General features: G+C 28.5%; 3 protein-coding genes across 11 annotated transcripts in view; all 3 read left to right on the forward strand.

The window, feature by feature from the left end:
• The window catches only part of LOC111677164, a 9,565-nt gene extending 4,944 nt beyond the window's left edge, over positions 1–4,621 (forward strand). For 3 of the 4 annotated variants that reach the window (XM_046956660.1, XM_046956643.1, XM_046956655.1), the window contains 2 exons: positions 1,807–1,942; positions 2,137–4,621. In XM_046956660.1, coding sequence (XP_046812616.1) covers positions 1,807–1,942; positions 2,137–4,487 — 2,487 coding nt within the window. In that variant the 3' untranslated portion in view covers positions 4,488–4,621. Of the gene's footprint in view, positions 1–489; positions 622–1,806; positions 1,943–2,136 lie in introns of all 4 variants that reach the window. The other variant, XM_046956649.1, reaches the window with a different exon arrangement.
• The window catches only part of LOC111687560 (hemicentin-2), a 419,747-nt gene that overhangs the window by 299,433 nt on the left and 97,182 nt on the right, over positions 1–23,132 (forward strand). The gene's annotated exons all lie outside the window — the stretch shown is intronic.
• Positions 4,489–7,906, forward strand: LOC111677165. The gene is made up of 3 exons (XM_023438254.2): positions 4,489–5,519; positions 6,320–6,532; positions 7,712–7,906. Exons 1-2 carry the CDS (start codon positions 4,709–4,711, stop codon positions 6,529–6,531), a joined length of 1,023 nt encoding a protein of 340 aa, XP_023294022.2. The 5' UTR covers positions 4,489–4,708; the 3' UTR covers position 6,532; positions 7,712–7,906.

Here is a 23,132-nt window from a genome sequence, read left to right on the forward strand (position 1 = left end):
GGTACCAGATACTTTTTTTATTGAAAAAAGAAAATTGTCTCTGTACAAGAAGCTTTTTCTATAGAAAAAGTGTCTAGGTAAATAGGCTCTTTCTATAGAAAAAGATGCTCGGTACAATAGGTTTTGTCTATTGAAAAAGTATCTAGGTACCAGAGACTTTTTCTATTGAAAAAGTATCTAGGTACCAGAGACTTTTTCTATTGAAAAAGTGTCTCTGTACTAAGAGATTTTTTTTATAGAAAAAGTGTCTCTGTAAAGGAGACTTTTTTATAGAAAAAGTGTCTATGTAAAGGAGACTTTTTCTATTGAAAAAGTGTCTCTGTACAAGAAGCTTTTGCTATAGAAAAACTGTTTCTGTTCCAGAGACTTTTTCTTTTGAAAAAGTGTCTCAGTACCAAGAGAAAAAGTTTTTGTTTTATGTATTTTTAATATTAATATCCATTATCTCGTCATATTTTTAATCTAAAACGATTTCTATAATCTCCACAGTTGTTCAATTACGAAGAGACAAACATTTTTAAATAATAATGGAGCAGAATATTTTTCGGATTAAATTGCAATAGAGAAAAACTACAATTTGGAATAGTTGGAAAGTTACACACCGCCACCACCCCATAAAAAGTAAGTTTTAAAAAATTTCATTATTTTAAGCAAAAGTATCTGCACAAAAGACTACAGGAGACTCTTTTTGTAGAACAAGAGACTTTTCTATTACAAAGGAGGCTTTTTCTATAGAAAAAGTTCTCGGTTCAGGAGGCTTTTTCTATAGAAAAAGTGCAAGAGGCTTTTTCTATAGAAAAAGTGTCTCTGTACCAAGAGACTTTTTTTTATAGAAAAAGTGTTTCTGTACATTACACCTTTTTTGTAGAAAAAGTGCCTTTGTACAAGAGACTAAAAAAGTGTCTCTGTACCAAGAGACTTTTCTAATTCTATATTAGAAATTACTAGTGTCTCTGTACTTTTTTTTTAGAAAAAGTGTCTCTGTACAAGAGACTGTTTTTTAGAAAAAGTGTCTCGGTACCAGATACTTTATCTATAGAAAAAGTGTCTCTGTACCATTTCTAATTCCACTATACAACAAAATCAAATTTTTTCCAAAATTACAAGGTCCGACCAATAAATTTTGATAGAGGAGACAAAAGACACGTGTATCGGCGTTTTGAAAGTTTACATCTGAATTTCATTTGAGCGAGGGTTAAAGTTTCCCAACTCTGGCACATTCTTATTATTAATCGGCATAAGAAATCATGAGACCCTTTCATTTTAGGTATAAAATGTGTTCAGCAATATAATGTAAAATATTACGGAGAACATTTTTGTAGAATATGTTAACCCTCTAACTCCTCAAGGTATGGGTCTTTTTTGTCCTTCTTTTAAAAAAGAGCAAAAACACGATTAAAACCGGGATTTAAGAGGTTAATTTATGAAATAAAATGGGAATTTACATTTAAGTTAGATTTAAATCTTCTTAAAGATAATTGAAATTTCTGAAATACAAATGAAAAATTCTAAAATACAAATGAAAAGTTCTGAAATAGAATTAGAAATTTCTGAAATATAATTGAAAATTTCTCAAATATAATTAGATATTTATGAAAAATAATTAGAATTTTCTGAAATATAACTAGAAATACAATTGGAATTGGTGTAGTCTGAAGACTAGAATATTTATCTGAAAAATAAATATTCTAGTCTTCAGACTACTATCTATCTATCTGAACGTAAAAATAGATTTTTTAACAAAATGTATTTTACATTATATAACATTATTTTTTTTTTATTTTAAAATTTACGGTATATTTCTAGATGTTTTCATTAGTAAAATTTGACAATGACAAGCTTTCAATTGTGAATTCAAAAAAGGTGGATAAAATTATTAAAGGGACATGCGTCGTAAAATACAATGGTGGAAAATATGCCGCGCTACTTGTTGCTCAAAATGGTATGTACAAACTTTTAATGTTTTTTTTATTTTAAGGCAAGTATAATGCATATAATTTATGTATATGTATGATAACTTAAGTATATGTGTAAGTTACTCTATCCACAATCACATGGCAAACATGAAACATCAGATACTAAATATATAATTGCAAAATGTAATTTAAATAGCCATATTATCTTTATTTTATTTAGATGAAAAATCATACCTCCTAGATTTAAAAATAAAAAAGGAAAGTATTTCAAAACCTATACTCCAATCAAAAATCAAACATGGAGGAGTACAATCGTCCCATAATATTTCGACATCTTCCAATTTGATTTCATCCCCATCGCCAAAAAAATCTACAAATAAATTTAATGCGAATATAATATCTTCTAATCGATGTTTTGAATTGCCATTACATACTTCTCCGAAAAATGATAATTTAAAATGTAAAGTAAATGACAAATTAACTCTTGTGTTGGAACACAATAAAAATATGTACCCTTCCGAGACATTAAATATTGTAACGGAAGCATGCCGCGATAAAAAGTCTTTAGATGAATTAAACACCATTCAAACGCCTCAAAAAGAAAATTTTACACCACCTGTATATATTTCGCCAAAAAATTCTAATTTAAAATTATGCAAAAATAATAACAAACTAGTGCTTTTATTTGACCGAAATGAAAATTTTTTTAAGTCCGATTCATTAAATATCGATGAAAATCAAAATTCTTCGGAGATATTCAATCCGAAAAATGAACTATCGTCAAAAAAAGCTCCTGTAACAGTTAACATAGTAATGTCGCCTACAAAATCTAAGAACTTAAATCAAACTAATGGCCCTAAGTCACCGGAAAAATATAATTTGGAATTAGACAAAAACAAAGTATCCATTTCATCTGATAACGATCAAAATACCTCTGGAAAAACAAAGTCCCCAACTGAAACTCCCCATAAATTAACGTTTAATGAAAGTTTAATAATGCCTTTTGATTCAACTGTTAACAAATATAATAGTACCAGATTATCTGACATCACATTAAAATCGGAAAGTTCTCATTCAAATTCCATTTTCAACAAAGAAATATGCACCACATCTGACCACGATCTAGATACCTCTACAGATAGATTCAAAGCCAATACAAAATCTTCTACTGAATTCTCTACCCATAAAGTAACTCCTGAAGAAAGTTTTATAATGTCTCTTGATTCTACTGTTAACAGCTTATCTGACATAACATTAAAACCGGAATGTTCTTCTTACTCAAGTTCCATTTGCAACAAGGAAATATGTACCACATCTGATCACGACCCAAATACCTCTGAAACGTCTCATAAAGAAACTCAGGAAGAAAGCTTTATAATTAATCTTGATAAAACTACTAACAAACATAATAGCACCAGCTTATCTGACATACCGTTAAAACTGAAAAGTTCTTACTCAAGTTCTATTTTAAATAAGGAAATATGTAATACATCTGACCACGACTTCAATGTCACCGCAAATACAAAGTCTTCTACTGAAACGTCTCATGAAAAATCTTTATTAACACCCAATGAATGTTTTTTAATGCCTGTTGATCCAATTGTTAACAAACATAACAGTACCAGCTTATCTGACACCCCATCAAAACCGGAAAGTTCTGCTTACACAAGTTCAATTTATATAGAAGAGAGTTCATTTTCAGAATATTTACCAGAAACTTCAACCGATGTAAGTAAAGAGCCATTAAAGAACTGTAAAAACATTTCAGAGATTAATACATCTGTAGATGTAATTGATACGCCCATAAATGTAGAAAAAGTTGAAGTTCCACATTCTACAAATAGGTATAAAAAACATTTTTGTATATTTTGTAAAACGTTACAGTCAAAAATTAGTAGACATATATTTTTGAGGCATAAGGATGAAAAAGAAGTCAAAAAAGCTTTAATATTACCCAAAAAAAGTATGGAACGTTTAAAAATAATTAATGAATTAAGAAAAAAAGGTGATTTTTTACATAATACATCCTCGAATTTCAACAGCGGAATTTTAATTGTTAGTCGGCAACAACAGCGTAATATCAAAAATAAAGCTGATGATTATGTCTGCTGCACAAATTGTAAGGCTTATTTTTCTAAGAGAACGCTTCGAATTCACACTAAAAAATGCCTCCCCAATAAAAACAAACGCTCAAATTTTATTGAAAGCCGAAGGTCAACGCAGTATATGCATTCGGTAGCCAATAAGGTTTTAAAATCAAAAATTTTTCCTGTTTTGCGCGATGATATAATATCAAGGTCTGTGCGGTATGACGAACTCATTTTAAAATTTGGTAACAAACTGACCGAGAAATATTCATCCGAGCATCAGCATGACATGATACGTGCAAACTTAAGATTACTTGGACGTTTTAAAATTGAGTTAAAACAATTAGATCCGGATATAAATGAGCTAAAAGATATTTTTAAGCCACATTTATTTGATAAATGTGTTAAAGCCCTACGAACTGTGGCTCAATGGGATGAAGATTTAATGTGGTTCAAAACGCCCGCAGTAGCTCAAAACCGATAAAAAAATGTGGCAAAAAACAACGAGCTGAGTTTATTAAAGAAGAACGTGAAGACCTGAAAATTGATTTAGAGAATTTTCTTTTGCTTTGGGAAGAAGAAATTCCAACATTGATAAATAAAAAAGCGGTAGAAGACCAAAATAACAAAAGACGAGACAAGAAAGTGGTGTTACCTTCGAGAGAAGATATTAAAAAATTACATACTTATTTAAAAGAACATATTATGAATGCTATGGAAACTCTTATGAATGGGTTTAGAATGTCAAGTTGGGTGCAATTAGTTCAGACTACTTTAATTTTTATTCAAATATTTAATCGCAGAAGAGCTGGAGAAATCGAGAGGTTAACTATAGATAATTTTGGAAACAAAGAAAAAATTACTGATAACATCGATAAAGACAGTTTAAAAAACCTATCACAAGATTCAATAAAATTCGCAAAGCAGTTTGTAAGAATAACACTAAGGGGGAAACTTGGTAGAACCGTCAGTGTTTTATTATGCCCGATGTGTGTAAAAGCTATTGAACTTATTATAAACTTTAGAGGTGAGGCTGGAATAGCTGATGGAAATAAATACATTTTCTGCAAACCATCCAGTTCAACGTTATCAAAACAATATCACAGAGCTTGTCCTTTACTAAAAAAATTTTCTGAAGAATGCGGTGCAAAAATTCCTGAAAGCCTTAGGGGTACTACACTACGTAAGCATATAGCAACATATACCTCATTACTTAATGTTGAAGAGGCATCGGTCGATAGGCTGGCGAATTTTATGGGTCACCACAAAGATATACACAAAACAATATACCGAATGTCCGTTCCAGTGGCAGAAATTACTTGTGTAACCAAACTCTTAATGGCAGCTGTAGGCGATGAAGATGAAATGGAAGATGAATATGGGGATGATGAAAACGTTGACGAAGAGGAGGAGGAGGAGAGTGAAGTTGTAGTTAACGATAGTATAGATAAAGATAATTCAGAAATTTCATTAGAAAACAGTCACACATCGTCATCGAGCAGAAAACGTAGGAGCAGTAAGTATACTTTCGACGTAATTATGAGTGTCGTTATTATAGCAAAAACATAAGTATTTTATTCAATTAGAAATGAAAACAATTTCAATACGACAAAATTTACTTTTACGCCACTATTTATACAATTAGAAATTTCTGAAATTTAATAATAACATTTTCACTTGTATTTCAAAAGTTTTTAATTGTATTTCAGAAATCTATATCTAATTCATTTGTATTTCAAAATATTTCAGAAGATTTTAATTTAAATTCCAAATTACCAATTATATTAACGAAATTTTACTTGAAAATTCTAGTATAGCTAAATTTCTGAAGTATGTACGTTAACACAAATAAATATTATATAAGAACAACATACATGTCTGTTCTATAAATCGAATAGGTTTCAAAACTGAGAAACTTCTGAAACCGAATTTGGTGTTCTGCATATCGAATTTTTATTTGAAAGTAAAATTCAGAAAAATAAAGATATTTTAAATGGAAAAGAATTAAAATTGCCCATAGCATTTATATTAAGTTACAATTGTATTAAAAAACGCAAAAAATATTATTTAATTTATTAGAATAAAATTTCATTCGATTTACTTTCGGCTAGATTTGTGTACTCAGTTTTAAAACGAGAAAAATTATGCGAATTCGTTTTTAAACGAGCAGTTTACTAGGATTCGATTTACAGAACAGACCGGATAATTTAAAATCTTTTAATTTTAGTACAAGCTTAGCTGTTGTATTATATTGTATTAATTTTGGCAATGAAGAGTACATTCCGATATAATATATAATTTTTTTTTCTTAATTAGCATCACCTTTCGGCAAAACCAAAAGAACCAGGTGGAACTCGGAGGAAAAAGATGCAATATATTCAATATTTGGAGATTTAAAAGACTTAGAAAGACTACCAAATCTTAAGGAATGCTTAAAAGCCATTCAGACATCGTCTGCACTTAAGAATAGAACGCCACAACAAATAAAAACTTGGATAGACAACCAAAGACGGTACACAATGGACTAACGTAAGTTTAATGTCCCTATTACGGTTATCAACTCGACGTAGTTTTGTTGAAATTGAAACAACTTAACTTTTTTTCGGTATTAGGGATTACAACTAATTCCAGTTCAAATTGCATTTCTGTTCAGTAAATTCATTCGAAATCGCTTATTAATAAATTAGACAATTTAGAAAAGTTTTATTACGCTTTTCATTTCTTTCCTAATAATTTATACAAAACAACTGTTGTAATTTTTTGACAAAAAGTTGTAATAATCTAAATATTGTTAGTTGCAATCAAGCAGACTTAATCGCTTCGACTTTTGAACCAACAAATTGATATATTTGGGACCTTGAATTTTTAAAGAAACAAACTTTTTGATTTTTATTTCTTTTTTTTGGCAAAAATATAAAAATTAAATATATAAAAAATTAAATATTAAATATTTATAATGACATATATAATGTTTAAGTAAACTGGAAAAAAATGTGTGCATTTAATAGGCAAACATATTTTTGATTTAAGTTTTGCACAATTTTCCAAGTTTGAAGATGTTCTTACAAAATACCTTTTATATCATCTACGGATGCTAAATCTTAATCATACGATCTCTCTTTTATATTAAATTCTTTTAGAAACTAGTACAATATCAAATTAAATATTTTTAAATATTTGTATTTTTCTTGAAGAAATAAAAATATTTCAGGAAAGTTGATTTGAATATTAACTATTCATAAAATTTTTGTTGAATAAAAAGAATTTCATTCATAACTTATTGAATAAAATATTATAAAAATCCATTTGTACAATAAAAATAAAATTTAAAATATTTATAGGTTTTAATATTGAATGAAGTATTTTAAAATCTATTTTTGATAATATAAATAAAATAACTCTTATTTTATTTAAAATACTATTCAATCTAATTGTATTTATAAAAAAAAATATTTATAAAGTTCTAAATACAATTTGTTTATATTTTTCTTCTATTAATTTAAATAATATTTTTTAAACCAAATGTACAAATGGTAATTATAATCCTTTTTGAATTAGCATAAATAATATTCAATATAATTAATTTCTTTCAAGTATACTAAATTTTAAAAATAATTAATTTTTTAAAATATTTTGAATAAAATTATTCACACTTTACAGCTATGGTATTTATTAAGTTAACTAATTTATCTTTTATTATATTTTCAGTTATAATTGAAATGTATTTTCGCAGAAATTCTACGATGACTGGCGATATTTTTGAAGGAAAACTAAATTCCTATATGATTTGTCTAGTGTACCATGGGTCCTAATCGCTATCTTTATCGAAATTTAATACAAAATTTAGATAACAAAAATATAAAACAATAAAATGTGAACACTTTTATAGAAAATGTAAACTTATACGATGTTTCTGTTTTTGTGGTTTTAGGAATTTTTTTAAAGAAAATTTATAAAGTATCACTCGAATAGAGAGTTTTCTGTTATTTTTAATGAATTGTCTAAAAGTATCATTTGAAGAACAAAAGTTATCAAAACTGACTTTTTATAAATTATAATTTTTTTCGTTTTTTTCGTCATTGTTTCTCAAAAATACATACATTTATAAAAAAGTATGTTTAAAAATATTATTTTTATTCATTAGCTTTTATGCATCCAGACTAAAGTTTTGGATGGATTTAGACACCACTTATTAAATCCGAAGAAATAAAGGTTTAAAGGTCAAATATCGTTAGAAATACAAAAAAGTTACCCAAATAATTTTACTTATTAAAATATCCACACTTCCTCTAATTAAAAAATTTCGGAATTTGTTAATGGTAAATGGAAAATGTGTGCTGGAATTATTCAAAATCATTATTTAATTTGAAAAGCTTGGAATAAATACAGCGCTACATACGTGCAGAATTTTTGGTGGATAATTTTCAAAAAGTATAAAAAGATATTGAAAGATGAGTTCATCCATATTTTATATGAAAAATGCTTTATATGCATCGTTTGAGAGGTCTAACTATATAAGATTTGCAAAAGTGCTGTCTTTCAGGACACTCTAATGAGTAGTCAAATACATATCATGGTTTTTAAGATTTGAGCTGCATTTAAAAATGGTAACCGAATTTATATCAAGATAATTTTTTGATTTTTATTTAACTTATTGCAGATTTTTATTGTTATCTCGATTTAACAATAAATTTAAATTTTATATTTTTGATATAAAACTCGATTTGTATGGAAAATATGAATAATTACGAATCTTTATTGTTTTCACGAATTGAGAGTTATTTAAAGTAAATTTTTAAAGAGTTTTATACATAGAAATTTTAAGGGGAGATATGAATGATTTTCTAGATGGATTTGTAGATTTAAGTTTAAAATTCGAATTTTTGTGAAAAATGTAATGTGAATATATTATTTACCCTATTTTAGGAGCGGTTTTTGTTCAGTAGTTTTTATTCTGCATACAAAAGTGGCATCGTAGACATTCATATTATAGTTTATAGTTTTCATAATATAGTTTATAGTTTTCACGATCGTAGGAAACTACATCCGATTCTCTTTTAAAATTGTTACTTTCTGAGGATATACAGCAGATTACAAATAAAAATAGTTTTCCGGTGGAAAATATAAGTGATGGGAGTACTATATACGGATCTACAACAATATAACTTTGATAAAAAATTTCCATATGCTATTTTCTCGATCGTAGTAAACTACATCCGATTCTGTTTTAAAATATTAAATATTTTATTTTTAAATAAATTTTTTTGAGGATATACAGCGTATTACAGGTTTTAAAATAAGAATAGTTTTCCGGTGGGAAATATAAGTGATGGGATATACGAATCTACAACCGATTTTACGCTTTAGATGAAAATCGATTTTTGATAATAAATTAAATTGATTACAGATTTTTATTTTAGCTAATCGTAAAGTAAGTTAAGGACCTACAAACACTTTAGAGTTTTCAAATAAAAATAAATTTTTGATTAAATTTTAACTACCTTAATAATAATTCTCATATACTATAAGAAGTATGTATATATCATAAGCACTATAAATGTAACAAAAAATGTCATTGCATTTCACTAAGATCACAACAGGCCCGAAATTAGTGGAATAAGTGTATTTATTCGGATTTGATGTATTAAACATTCTCTTCCTAAAACTAACCTAACCTTCCACGATAGAACTATTGTCATGCAAAATTTCATGAAGCATAAAATCCAGATCAAAAAGTTGATTCCAAAAATACACTGTCTGTTGCCAAATTTCTTGAAAATTGGTTTATGTTTTTTATATTTAGCCTAGAAATTTGGTGTTATAGCTGTTATTCTAAAAGTGAACATAAAACTATGCGTAGCATCCAATCAATACCATATAGAGTTATTTTCAACTTCTGAGGTTAGACCTATTAATATGCCGAATTTTATGTAAATCGGTTTAGTAATTATGTAGTGAAAGAGTAATAAAAGAGTCTCATATATATTTATTATTATATATTATACGTTTTGAAGATGTAATGTGTCGTACTGTTCATTCCACAACATTTATTATAACAGATTTCATGAAAATCGGATTAGTACTTTTTTGTAAATTGTTTTACAAAAAGTTGGCGTAAAAAGGGGCGTGGCGTCCGATCCATATCTTATATAGTTTATAGTTCCTCATTTGGGATCAATATTATAAAAAACGCAAAAAGTACCATTAAACGACGAAAAAGTATCAACAAATCATCTTAAATATTTTCGCTTTTACTAAGGACCCTGTATCCCATATTTCATATTTTTAGGATCAATATTATAAAAAACGCAAAAAGTACCATTGGAAGGACGAAAAAGTACCAAAAAATCCACTTAAATATTTTCGCGTTTACTGAGGACCCTGTATCCAAAGTTTCATATTTTTAAAATCAATATTAGAAAACCCGCAAAAAAAAATTCCCTGAAATATTTTCGCGCTTACTAAGGACCCTGTATTTCAAATTTCATATTTTTAGGATCAATATTAGAAAAAATGCAATTAATGGACGAAAAAGTACCAAAAAATCCCTTTAAATATTTTCGCTTTTTTTGGATCAATATTATAAAAGACGCAAAAAGTACCATTGATAGGACAAAAAGTACCAAAAAATCCCCTTAAATATTTTCACGTTTTCTAAGGACTCGTATATCATATTTTTGGGATCAATATTATAAAAAACGCAAAAAGTACCATTAAACGACGAAAAAGTATCAACAAATCATCTTAAATATTTTCGCTTTTACTAAGGACCCTGTATCCCATATTTCATATTTTTAGGATCAATATTATAAAAAACGCAAAAAGTACCATTGGAAGGACGAAAAAGTACCAAAAAATCCCCTTAAATATTTTCGCGTTTTCTAAGGACCCTGTATCTCGCATTTCATATTTTTGGGATCAATATTATAAAAAACGCAAAAAGTACCATTGGAACGACGAAAAAGTACCAAAAATTCCCCTTAAATATTTTGAGTTTACTAATGAACCTATATCTCAAATTTCATATTTTTAGGATCAATACTATAAAAAACGCAAAACGTACCATTGTTAGGACGAAAAAGTACCATAAAATCCCCTTTAATATTTTCGCGTTTGCTAAGGACACTGTATCTCAAATTTCATATCTTTAGGGTCAAGATTATTAAAAACGCAAAAAGTACCAATTAAAGAACGAAAAAGTATTAAAAAAATCCCCTTAAATATATTCCAAAGTAAAATTTTAATAAAATTTGCGAAAAGTCGACTTTCATAAAAAGTTAAAAGTCGACTTTTTATTTCAAATAACAACCTTAGTTTTACCGAGAAGTTCTTCGGCGACATGTGAAAAAAATCCAACGCCGTCAAAATATACTGAAAAGTATAAATTGATATGGCAACACAAAAAATGCTATATGTTGCGTATATTTTGAGGACATGTCATTAGAATATGCTATACGTATGTGAAAGGCATCAAAATATGCGCAACATATAAAAAGGTATATACTGACCGATTTTGAAGTTTATATGATAAAACATCGGATTCAAAATAAGAAGATATGGGATAATATGTGAATTCAAGTGTAAAATTTGGAAATTTTTACTGTCTCCAAACTATGCGCTGGGAATATATATATATAATATATATATATATATTAATATATATATATATATATATATATATATTATATATATAATATATATTATATTATATATATATATATATATATATAAATAAATTAATGTGTGTTTGTTTGTATGTTTGAACGCTATAGACTACTAAACGGTTGAACCGATTTGCTTGAAATTTTCACAGCGTATTCCTGTATGTCTGGAATAGGTAATAGGCTTTTTATTTTGAATTTTCAAGTGGGCGAGGAGCCACGGCCACATTGCTCTGAGATAATATAACAGTTAGAGTCCTCAAATATTGTCGGATGCACTTTAGTGTCAATATGATTATATTTGATAAAAAGTAGACGGACTAGCGTTAGGGGGCGTGGCACCTCCCATATAAATTAAATACAAAAATTCGTTTATTTTGGAAACTATTACAGTTAGAATCTTAAATTTTTGCACAAATAACTTCAACATCCATGTAAACATTTTGGGTAATAAATTGGCTGACTACCCATGAGGGGAGCGGCACCTCCCATAGTAATTTAATAAATAAAAATTCGTTTTTCTTGAGATAATATAGATAATACAGTTAGAATCCCCAAATTTTGTAGGGGCCACTTTAGTGTCAATATGATTATTTAGTATAAAATGTGGGAGGACTAGCGTTAGGGGGCGTGGCACCTTCCATATAAATTAAATACAAAAATTCGTTTATATTGGAACTATTACAGTTAGAATCTTATACAACTTATACAACTAAATTCTTAAAATTTTGCTCGAAGAACTTTAATATTCATCTAAACATTTTTTAGAAAAAAGAGCAAACTTTCATCTGAGGGGGCTTGGAGCGCCAATATGAATAAAATAGAAAAATTCGCATAGCTGAGAAACTGTTAGAGATAGAATCATTAAATTTCACTTGAAGAATTTTGACATTCATCTGAACATTTAGAGTATAACGAACGAAATTTTAATGGGGATTATGAATAAAATACAAAATATAGTTTTTCTAAGAAAATATGGAACTAGATTCAGTAATTTTTGCTTATATTTCTATAATATTCATGTGAACATTTTGAGGATAAAGGGCGGACTTTAATCTTGGGAGCTTGCAGCCCTCACATGAATTAAAATAAAAACATAGTTATTTAAGAAACTATTTGAGCTAGAATCCTCAAATTTTATATGAATAACTTTGATATTCATGTGAACATTTAGAAAATAATGGGTGGGATTTCAGTGGGGGCTTGGCACCACATATATGAATTAAATACAAAATTTCGTATATATTGAAAACTGTTAGATAATTAAAATTTTTCATAGATAGATAGAAATTGGCGAACTTGCAATAATTTGCTTGGCAACTCTCATATGTAACATATTGTTAATCTGGAAAACTATTGTGGTTGTAATTGTCAAAATCGTTAAGTGGGGTTTTTTACGTAGACTAGGGGGTAAAAAATATATTGTATATCCCAAGGCATTAAGACTAAAGGTATATATTAAATTCTAAGAAGTAAATATATCATTAATGTGTTATTTTTGAATTTAAATATATTGTCATCAAGAGAAATTATAATTAAGCTTTAAGAAAAATTTTATAATTTAGAAACTAAATAAATAATTTTTTTGATTATTATGTATTTAATTTCGATAGGAGTAGCGAAGCACACCGGGTATTAGCTAGTGTAATAACAAAATTGAATGTGTGTTTGTTTGTATATTTGTATGTTTGAACGCTATAAACTACTAAACGGCTGAACCGACTTTCTTGAAATTTTCACAGCGAATTCCTGTATGTCTAGAATAGGTAATAGGCTACTTTTTATTTTAAAATTGCAAGTGGGCGAGGAGCCACGGCCACATTAAGTCAATATCATTATTTATATTGACACTTTAGTGTCAATATAATTATTTAGAATAAAAATTGGTGGACTAGCGTTAGGCGGCGTGACACCTCCCATATAAATTAAATACAAAAATTCGTTTGTCTTGGCGTTAGGGGTCGTGGCACCTCCCATATAAATTAAATACAAAAATTCGTTTATCTTGGACTCTATTACAGTTAGAATCTTAAAATTTTGCATGAATAACTTTATCATCCATGTAGATATTTTGAGTAATAAATTGGCGGACTACCTATCACAGGAGCGACACCTACCATATAAATTAAATAAATAAATTTGTTTATTTTGAGATAATAAAACAATTACAGTTTGTCGGAGGCAAGTTAATGTCAATATGATTATTTGGAATAAAAAGTGGGCAGACTAGCGTTAGGGGGCGTGGTACCTCCCATATAATTTACATACAAAAATTCGTTTATCTTAGAAACTATTACAGTTAGAATCTTAAAATTTTGCACGAATAACTTTAACATCCATGTTAACATTTTGGTAGTAAATTGTGGACTACCTATGAGGGGAGCGGCACCTCCCATATTAATTAAATACAAAAATTAGCTTTTCATGAGATAATATAACAGTTAGAGTACTCAAATTTTTTAGGAGACACTTTAGTGCCAATAAGGTTATTTCGGATAAAAAGTGGGCAGAATAGCGTAAATTAAATACAAAACTTCGTTTATCTTGGAAACTGTTACTGTTAGAATCTTAAAATTTTTCAAGAATAACTCTAATGTAGACATTTTGTGTATTAAATTGGCTGACTACTATGGCGGTTATAAATAAAACAGAAAAATTCGTATATCTGAGAATCTATTAGAGCTAGAATCTTTAAATTTAATATGAATAACTTTAAATTTAATATGAATAACTTTTTAAATTTAATACGAAGAACTTTAACATCCATGTAAACATTTTGTGTAATAAATTGGCGGACTACCAATGGTAAATCTGAGAAACTAATAGAACTAGCTCCTTCAAATTTTGCACGAAGAACTTTAATATCCATCTGAACATTTTGGATGAAAATGGCGGACTTTCAATGGGGGGCTTGACACCTCACATATGAATTAAATACAAAATTTCGTTTTGTTCGGAATCTAAAAGCACTAGATTGTTCAAATTTTTCACGAGGATCATTAATATTCATCTGAACATATGTGGGCAGATCTCGGAGCCCCATTATGAATTAAATAGAAAAATTCGTATATCTGAGAAACTTTTGCACCCAGAATCTTCAAATGTTACATGTAGAATTTTGTCATTCATGTGAACATTCAGAAAATTACGGGCGGACTTTCAATGGGGTTTGGCACCTCCCATATAAATTAAATGCAAAATTTCGTTTATCTGGGAAATAGAACTAGATTCTTCAAATTTTGCACGAAGACCCTTAATATTCATCTGAACATTTTGGAGAAAAAATACCGGACTTTTATTAGGGGGGCTTGGAGTCCCCATATAAATTAAATACAACATGTCTGAGAAACTATTAGAGAATATGAATTAAATATTAAATTAAGTTTAACTTGAAAACTATTATATTATTCAAATTTTTCATATGCTACATTGGTATCTCCAATATGTAAACAAATTTATATCTGATATCGGAAAACTATTATAGTTACAATCTTCAAAATCGTAAAGTGTTTAGTTTTATTTACATAGATTTTAGGGTAGGAAAGCACACTAGGTATAGATAGTACTTTTATATTAAGACATTTTTAAACTATCCACAACAAAGAAAGGACATTTTTTGTTGATATGATTTCAAGAAATTATTACATTTTAAATAATGTTTAATAAAAATCTTTTATATTCATTTTCTATAACAAAATAACAACAAAAAGTGATCGATATCAGGTATAAAAACTTATTGCAAAAATTTTATCTAAAATTAGTTAAAAGGGAGTAACACAAAATAATTATTTTTACATCAAATAAATAATGATAATTATGTGAACATATTATATTATTTAGAATCATTTAAACTATCAAATAACCATTAAATGGTAGGATTTTACACGTTTATCCATATAACGTTTAAGATATATAAATACGTTTACTATTAAAAATATTTTGCTATCGCTATTTTTATATCATCCATAAACGTTTATCCATATAACGTTTAAGATATATAAATACGTTTACTATTAAAAATATTTTGGTATCGCTATTTTTATATCAGTTGTATGGTTCATCCGTACTAGATCGGATTAAATAAAGCGTTAAACAAACGCAGTGTTAAAATTATTGTGGAAAAATAAATAATATCTAATATGAAATTCATAAAATAGGGTACATAAAAAATTAATAATTAAAAAAATTAAATTGTGTCTGTATTGGCATTAAAGTGTGGATATATATTTTTTATAGGAAAAAGCAGTGCTTGGAAGTTTTGCGTTTGTTTAAAAGAAAATTAACAAATAATTACTTTTTACGTCGAGCATATAAGATTAACCATATTATGTTTAATATGTAACCATAATATTGTTACTTGAAGACATGTGTTTACTTGAAACCATAATATGATTACTTGCAGCCATTATATGATTACATGAAACCATAATGTGGTTGCTTGAAACTACAATATGATGCTACAACTTCACACTATGATTAATAAAATTATATTATGATGTAATATTCGAACTATATTTAATCATAATATGATATGTTATTATACTTATAATGATCATAATATGAATTTTTTATGTACCCTATTTTATGAATTTTATATATCTATTGAAATTTATATTGTATCTTATTATATTTTTAGATATAATTTATTTTTCACAATTATTTAAACACTGCGGTTATTTAACACTTTGTTTAATCCGATCAAGTACGGATGAACCATACAACTGGTATAAAAATAGCAATACCAAAATATTTTTAATAGTAAACGTATTTATATATCTTAAACATTATATGGATAAACGTGTAAAATCCTACCATTTAATGGTTATTTGACAGTTTAAATGGTTCTAAATAATATATACATTTGCATAAAGTATTGTATTGGGAATAGCGAAGACTTATTTTTTCGAAAAATGGCCTGGAATCAATTAAATTCTGAGTACGTACAACTTTCGTAACAAAGTATTTAAAATATATTTTTCATAAACTTTAATGTACCCAAATTAGCAATTTACCTTTCAGTGAACAAATAAATTGATAATAAGTAATAAAGACCTCTAGTAAAACCTACACGAAATTATAGAAAAATCCGAAATATTTTGACTAAAAATCACTCAGCAGTTACTAAGGATCCTAAAAATAAAATTTCAATAGATACTACCCATTAACTATAAAGAGAAAAGGCAAAATTATGGACTTTGGAGCGAATGCTCAAAGAATCCATACATATCAAAAAAGTTTTAAAGAACTTGGCCCACATCTGCAAATATTATTCAAATTTGATGCCAAAAAAATGTCCAGGAAAGTGTAATTTTCAATATCGCATTATAGCTATTTCCACTTTTACTGTATTAAAATTAAATGCGAATGTAAATAAATCCATATTTTCAGGAGTTTCTCTCAATAGTTAATAGACTAGCAAAACTAATATTGCAGTTTTAGCCTGTTTGGGAACTGCTGAAGGACAATTAGTCAAAAAAGTCATGGTTTTTTACCAACTAGTAAATTACAGTAGACGTCCAATAGTACGTACCCTCTATATTACGAATGTCCAATAATACGAATGACAAAATTGTTGCATTGTCTACTCTATAGTACGAATAAAGTCACAATTTTTCTGTCCGATAGTACGAATAACGCATTTTTAAGGGAATTTTGGTTTTATTTACGTATGAATGAAGTTTTTATTATGATTTTAATTTATTATTTCGTATCATTCACCTTTAGCTAGTGTTTTGTGTGACCCAAGAGAAGAAATTAAATTGGATGATAACGCCAATCAGAAAAATATTGAAGCCTCAAAAGCGCTGTATTGAAAAGGCCGTAGGAATCATTTTACAAAGTAATAAACATCAATGTTAAATTATGGATTTTCAAATAAGTTAAATGTTATTTATATATGTATGAACTGTCAATTTTGAGAGTAGTATGACTCCACATTCCAATGAGTTTAAGCTGATTCTTTAACTAACTATTTCAAGTTTTTAACAGAAAATTTTAAATTAAAGAATGGTTTTTGCCATTCCATTCAAGTTTTTAATAAAAGTTTTATGTAATCTAAACATGTTTAATACATTTTAGAACAGATACGTGCATGCACATTGTCTTTGCACACATATTTTTAAAAACATTAAAATTTAAAACCTTCTATATCTCATTTCGATCATTTCACGATACTTTCAAAATTAAAAATTCGTATACGTAAATATGTCTCTTCTATGCCTGTTTATGTACAAGAAATTTATTTGAAATAATACACATTTATTATATTTTCGGTACTACGAATGGGCCTGACACTATATAATTCGTACTAGTGGACGTCCACTGTATTTACTAGAGGCTTTTCTTACCTATTGTCACTATCGATACCTTATTTGTTAAAAGGCAAATTGTTAATTTGGGTACATTAAAGTTAATGAAAAATTATTTTTGAAATATTTTGGTAAAAAGGTTGTATAAAATGATTAATACGGATTCGGAATTTATTTAATTCCATAGGTCCTTGCTATTTTCAAATAAATATTTAATTTAAATGTAATCGAAAGTAAATTTGATACTAATTTAAAATTCAAAACTGGTAAATTAACAAAAACCCGATTACTATTATTTTACAAAACTTTTTTGTGTTTAGAGACTTATCTGAACTTATTTATTTAAAATAAATTAATAAAGACGTGAAATGTTGTTTCAGTTCCAAATGTCCGTGTGTAGCACCAAGAAATATTCATGTGTGACACAAAGGGTAAATATACACAGTCCTTATAAAATTCACAGTCGATTTACATATGTACGCCTGTCCTTCTGTCTGTCTGCTTAAAACACGCACAAGCTAAAGAAATACACCAAATATGGACAGAAATCATACTGCAAACGTAGCATTGTATCGGTCAACAATTGGTCATAACTCCTATATAAGTATACCAATCGGCTTAGAATCGTTTTATAAGTCGATTAAGCAATGTTTGTCCGTCCGTATGTCCATGTAAAGCTTGTGCTCAAGGTACAGATTCAAGATAATTGGATGAAATTTGGCACACACGCCCAAGGAAGAAGTCTATTGAAAATGGTGGAAATTGGTCGATTATTATATAGCCCCCATACAACCCTACCCCCGTAAAGGGCTTTTGAGTTCATAATTATGTTAAATATTGTAGTATCTCTACAATAATAGGCAAAACTTTGTTCTTTATACGTCTTAATATTACTACTGATTTTCGTAATTATCGGACTTTATTTGACCCTAGCCCCTATACAAAGTTAGCTTCAGAAAATGACTTGGAGGTCAATAATTCACTTACAAACACATATATCACGTTGAAATCCAGCATACATAACTCTAATGTAAACGATAAGCCATGTACCAAAATTTGTAAGGATAGGCCCATATTTAACCTTGCCTTCATATAACCCCTCTTTTAGAAAATCACTTTTTCCAACAAATTATTTAAATATTTCCGAATTAAGGTAAACAACATAAATACTATATTATTTAAAATAATCAACATTTTTAACATACTCAATAGCGTAGGGTACCATATGGCCGGCCAAGCTCATTAATTTTCCGATTTATAAAATAAAAATGCCGATTTTTTTTGGAAAATTTTACAGATTTTCCTTCAAAATTCATGGCACCCCTGGTGCAAACGAAGAATTCATGAGTTTTATAATATTGTAAAAATTAAGTAAATGAAAATGTGTGAGTGTGTAAATATACATACATTTGAATATATATGCGTGTGTGAAAAATAAATAGTTATACATTTTCAAACTGTGAGAAATTTCCGAAAATTTCAATATGATTTTATATTAATTGTTATTGTAATTGAAGTAAGAAATAGGACACACGAGTGTCAATTAGGTATAAAGCTGGAAAAATATGTTTATGTTTAGTATGAATCTGAGGCCTTTTTCAAAATAAAATATTTTTTATTTTTCTTTTTCACTTTTTTTGCATTTTGTAAAAATAATTATATGTATGTTAATAAAATTGCATTGAAAAATTAACAATAGTTTTTTTCTTACGTAACATCATAACTTCATGTAGTTAAAACAAAGCACAAATCCAATATACCCTTCCCACTAAAGTGGTGTAGGATATAAACATACCCTTTAAACATTTAAAAGACAAAACTGTTGCGCATCAACCCAGACGCCACGTCAGACACACTTCTGGACGATTGTCAGACGGGAACACATTTTACAAAAACAAAATACATTAATTTCCAATTTTCGTCCTCTAGAAATATATTTTTAAGTTACTTCCGGGTGATAGTAAGAAGAGTGCATCCATTTTACTTAAACAAAAAAACACAACTGTTGAATTTTTTTTATCTGGAAGTAACGTTTTAGTGACTTCTGAATGATATTAAGGTTAGGACACACATTAAACAATAACAAAATACATTATTTCCGAATTTGAATCTTTTTGGTCTGTATGTTTATGCCACTTCTGGAAGACAGTTTGAAGAGTTTTCACATTCATGTTGTATTTTATTCATCTGGAAGTGTAGATTGTAGTCACTTATGGACGATTGTTAAACGAGAGCTCACATTTTACAAAAAAAAATAACATTGATTTCTACTTTTAGGTTACTTCCGAATGATAGTAAAAAGAGTACAAAAACGAAAAAATACTCCATTTTTTAGCGTAAAACATATGATTTAGTTTTCATAATAAAGCATTTAATTTGAATTGCACCTCGCCTCAGATATACTTAAGCTATTTTTTGTTAATATAACAATAAATTTAAGTAAAAGTTTGATGGGTGCTTCTAATAGGGGCTAGGATCAAATGAGGCCCTATAATTATAAAGTTAGGAGGGTCATAAAGGCTAGTATAGAATTTGGTTTAGCAGTTTTTTGTCGTGATGCGAGAATAGTAAACATAATTATGAACGTAAAAGTTATATTTAGCAGATCCAGTTGTATGGGGCCTACGTGAAATAATGAACCAATTATAACTATTTTCAATAGGCTTCGTCTACGATACAATAAAAGATACAGCGCTAAATTTCATAGAATTATCTTAAAAGTTGCGACCTGCAGTTTTATTAAAATGATTACAAGCTCTAATCGGGGGTTCAGTTGTATGGGGGCTGGGTGAAATAATGGACCGATCTAAACGTGTCAAATTTCATTGAATTATCCCCGAAATTGCGACCTATAGTTTGATTACAAAGTTTAAAAGTCCTATTCGGGGGTTCAGTTGTATGAGGGCTAGGTGAAATAATAAATCGATGTTAACCATTTGTTAACCAAGTCAACTGTTAATAAACATTTAAGAAGGTTTTGTTAATTGGTGAAGTTTATTAAATAAAATTAAAAAGTAAACTCTAAATGGCTTCCATTTCGGTTATTTTTTAACGAAGTCTAATATGTTTAATTAAAAATATTTTTATATTAAATTTCGTCTGTCTCTCTTAATTGATTTAGGAGTTACCGTACTTTTCGCTTATAGTCCATTCCGCTTAAAGACCAAAAACGGATGTAAGACAAAACAATCCCATTTACTTGCAGTTTTTTTCGAATTCCATACAAATTATTTGTTCTTTAGTCCACTTCGCCTATAGGCCATTTTCGTTCATACAGTCCACACTGTATTTATACCCTCCAAAACCATCAGTAGTGATAGAATGTATAACCACCAAGAACGGGTTGAATTGCCAAAATGTGAAATATTTCTCGAAATTTTGCCCAAAAATCGGTGGATTGTAATCTGTTTTTTTAGATAATTTAACCATCAGAAGACATTTCATTCACTATCTAAAATTCTTATTTAAAAAACTTGAAAGTCGGGCCTTTGATTCAGCTTTCAGGATCCATATCAATCAACTGTAAACAAATGTTAACATCAAAATTGAAGTATAAAATATACTTTTATATTAAGAATTTCATTTGTAATCAACATTTTTTAAAATAAGTACTAAACGTAGTTTTAAGAAATCTCAGCTTATGTCCCCAATGTAATACTGTGAATCGTTTCTATTATTTTTTCCAATGCCATATTTTTTAAATAGCAATAAAAAACGATGGAGCAAAAAACAAAATCCATTTATCATAGGAAGGTAGACCTAAATACATTTTATTTAAGATACAAATCATACAATTCTAACTGGTACCTTTGGAGAAAATTTAGTTTTCACCCCAAAATAAAGTCATTTCTATTATTTTTCCACCACTGTATATTCTGGGTCCTTATCAAATTCTGAGTCGATTTAGCTATATCCGTCTGTCTGTGTAAAACACGCTCACGATTAAACAAAGCGATAGAATTTAACCAAATTTCCCCAAAATGTTCTTCATGTTTAGTTGGGAGGGTATATTGGATTTGTTCTGATGTTTGTAACATACAAAAATATTCGTCATAGACCCACCTTAAAGTATACCAATCGGCTTAGAATCGTTTTCTGAGTCGATTAAGCTATGTCCGTCCGCCCGTCTGGCTGCCTGTCCATGTAAACCTTGTGCGCAAGGTACAGGTCGCAATTTTCAAGATAATTGGATGAAATTTGGTATGCACGTTTTATTTAAAATCGGTCCATTATTTCACCTAGCCCCCATAGAACAGAACCCCCCGAAAAGGGCTTCTGAGCTCATAATTATGTTAAATATACAGATATATCGATAAAATACTGAAATTCGGCACAATAAAATATTATGTAAATATAAATATATTTACAAAATTTTAACGGGCTTGGTCCATATTTGCCCCTAGCCCCCATATAAAGCCTCTTTCAGAAAATTAGTTTTTCATCCATAAATTGCTTATATGTATCTGACCAAGGGAATATTGGAAATACTATGAAAAATAAATCACATTTAATAATTATAACTAGTGTAGGGTATCATATGGTCGGCCTCGCCCGACTATACTTTCTTACTTGTTTGGTATTGAAAATGAGCAAAATCGGTTACATCGGGGAAAGTTATAAATCAAAATTTACAACCTCGAAAAAATAAGCATTTTTTACACATTCTGATGTTTCCATAAAAATAACCATACATTCGATTCCACAGAAGAGTTTAATTTCTGCAGAAAATCGCCAGAATGGGTCCACAATTTCATATACCTCCCATACAATAGTACATGTTCCCGGAAAATGGGTTTCTTGTTAATAACATCCGTCGCAATGTCGATATCTTCACCAAATTTTACAAATCTTATGTCAATAGAATTCACTCAGAGGATAAAATTTTTGGATGGGTCCATAATTGGATATAGCTCCCATACAAGGTCCCCTACCGAAAACCACTTAAACGCACATAATTCATTAGTCAATTAAGATATCCATATAAAATTTGGTACAAGTATTGTTCTTACATGAAGAAATTATACTATGAACTTTTTTCCGATCGGTCAATAATTGGTCATAGCTCCCATAAAGTAAGTCCCCTCCCGAAAATCACTTAAACGCGCATAACTAATTACTAAATTAAGATATCGATATAAAATTTGGTATAAGTATTGCTCA

The sequence above is a fragment of the Lucilia cuprina genome, chromosome X (genome assembly GCF_022045245.1).
Source record: "Lucilia cuprina isolate Lc7/37 chromosome X, ASM2204524v1, whole genome shotgun sequence".
In the NCBI taxonomy this organism is placed as follows: Eukaryota; Metazoa; Arthropoda; class Insecta; order Diptera; family Calliphoridae; genus Lucilia; species Lucilia cuprina.

Bases quoted from the DNA above. Each gene is read 5' to 3' on its own strand.
- LOC111677165 (XM_023438254.2), top strand. From the start codon at position 4,709: ATGAATGCTATGGAAACTCTTATGAATGGGTTTAGAATGTCAAGTTGG. The intron at 5,520-6,319 runs GTAAGTATACTT...TTTCTTAATTAG, and splicing joins GAGCAGAAAACGTAGGAGCA to CATCACCTTTCGGCAAAACC.